General features: G+C 54.1%; 1 protein-coding gene across 1 annotated transcript; it reads right to left on the reverse strand.

The window, feature by feature from the left end:
• LOC149119097 (odorant-binding protein-like) lies at positions 1-609 on the reverse strand. The gene is made up of 2 exons (XM_089325246.1): positions 409-609; positions 1-264 (listed from the first exon to the last, which is right to left on the reverse strand). The coding sequence occupies exons 1-2, from the start codon at positions 490-492 to the stop codon at positions 121-123; spliced, it is 228 nt and encodes a 75-aa protein (XP_089181372.1). The 5' UTR covers positions 493-609; the 3' UTR covers positions 1-120.
• Positions 610-1,765: the final 1,156 nt, after the last annotated feature.

Genomic DNA, 1,765 nt, shown 5'->3' on the forward strand with positions numbered 1-1,765 from the left:
CCTCTCTCTCTCTGGGATCGATTGGGCTTGGCGGCGCCTGTCTTCCCCGCTCTCTGGGCTCGATTGCTCCCCCCTGGCTCTCTGTCTCTGGCCGCAGCTTGTCTCCCCTGGCCCCGCCCCTCACTTGACGTAGAAGAAGACGTTCAGGGCGTTGCATTCCTCGTTGCACTCCATCTCGCGGAACAGCATCCGGAATGGCCCACCCTCCAGGATCATTTCCAGGTTGTCGGAGGCCATGGCGGAGGTGCGCCAGGGCCCGGAGATCTGGGGAGGTGAAGAAATGACGCGAATTAATGATACGGCTGAAGAAACAACGCGAATTAGTGATGCGAAGTAATGATGTGAAGAAATGATATGAATTCATGACGAGAATTAATACTGGGAACTAATGATGCAAATTTATGATACCTGGGCGGGGTCGACGTCCGCACAGGCCACGCCCACCGTGAGGGCGAGGAGGAGAGCCTTCGTCACCGTCATCTTCATCACCATCGTCTTCGTCGTCGTCTGAGCCGGCGGGGACCGGGCGTCTATTTATTGCCAGGGCTGGGGGAGGAGTTGGCGGGGCCGAAGGTTGTGCAAACATCCTGGTGGACACCAGGGACGTTCCGGAACGGTCAGTGCTCCCAGGGAATTCTGGGAGAGTCTGTCGTGCGTTCTTGGGCCTTGGAATTTTCCAGAACCCCTGGTGGGTGTTTCCAGGATTCCAGAATGTTCTAGAATGCCCAGGGAATGTCCTTGGAATCGCGAGGAATTCTGTGGAATGTTCCGGAACGTTCTAGAACACGCCCAGAGAGCCCGGCGCACGTCCTCGGGGCCTTAGAGTATTCTAGAGCGCCTGGTCTTGGAGTGTTCCGGAATACTGGCGGATGACGTAGAATTTTCTAGAATGTTCATAGGAAGCCCTGGACCGCTTGGAGAGTATCTTTGGGGTCTTGGAATGTTGTAGAATGTTCCAGTATGTTCCAGAGAACCCAGCGAGCGTCCTGGGAGGTCTGAGACCCTCTGCCGACGTGCTGGAAGTTTCCGCAGCCCCGGTGGGCGCGGGATGTCACGTCAATGTCCGCAGGGCCAGGCCGGCACCAGGACGCCCGTCACACCCAGCCGGGAAACTTCTACTCAGACCCGGATCCCAGAATCCCCCAGACTCACTTGGTGATGTTCTGGTACATTCTAGAACACCTCGGAAAAATTCTAAAAAAAAATTCTCTTACTCACCTCGTGAAAGGTACGGGCGGCTTCCACATGGCAGCGGTAGGATGCAGGTGTCCATGAGAAAAGACCAGACTGTGTCCGAGGAGGAGGAGGAGGAGGAGGAGGAGGAGCTGGAGTCTGAGTCGGATGCGGAGGTGGAATGCGACCTGAGCAACATGGAGATCACCGAGGAGCTGCGCCGGTACTTCGCGACGACTGAGAAGCACCGAGAAGAGCGACGTGAGTGCGCGCCTCTGTCTCCTCATCCCTCCTCTCTGCCCCGACATTTGCACTCTTTCTTCCCCGATATGTAAAGCTGTTTTATAGCTCCTCGTTTGGGGCACAGGTAATATTCCAAATCTGGCCCTAAGGCTGGGAACGGTGATGTAACGTTTCCGTTGTATTAGCTTCTAGACTTGTTTGAGTTCAAGGGACCTTCAAAAAAATTTATGGAAAAAGGATTGTGAAAAAACTACACATGGACTTCAATCTTTTTTTGCACCAAAATTCCATTCTCTATGAATTTTTTTTTGACAGGCAGAGTGGACAGTGAGAGAGAGAGACAGAGAGA

The sequence above is a fragment of the Oryctolagus cuniculus genome, chromosome Y, assembly GCF_051225735.1.
Source record: "Oryctolagus cuniculus isolate XC-2025 breed Fujian yellow rabbit chromosome Y, ASM5122573v1, whole genome shotgun sequence".
Taxonomy (NCBI): Eukaryota; Metazoa; Chordata; class Mammalia; order Lagomorpha; family Leporidae; genus Oryctolagus; species Oryctolagus cuniculus.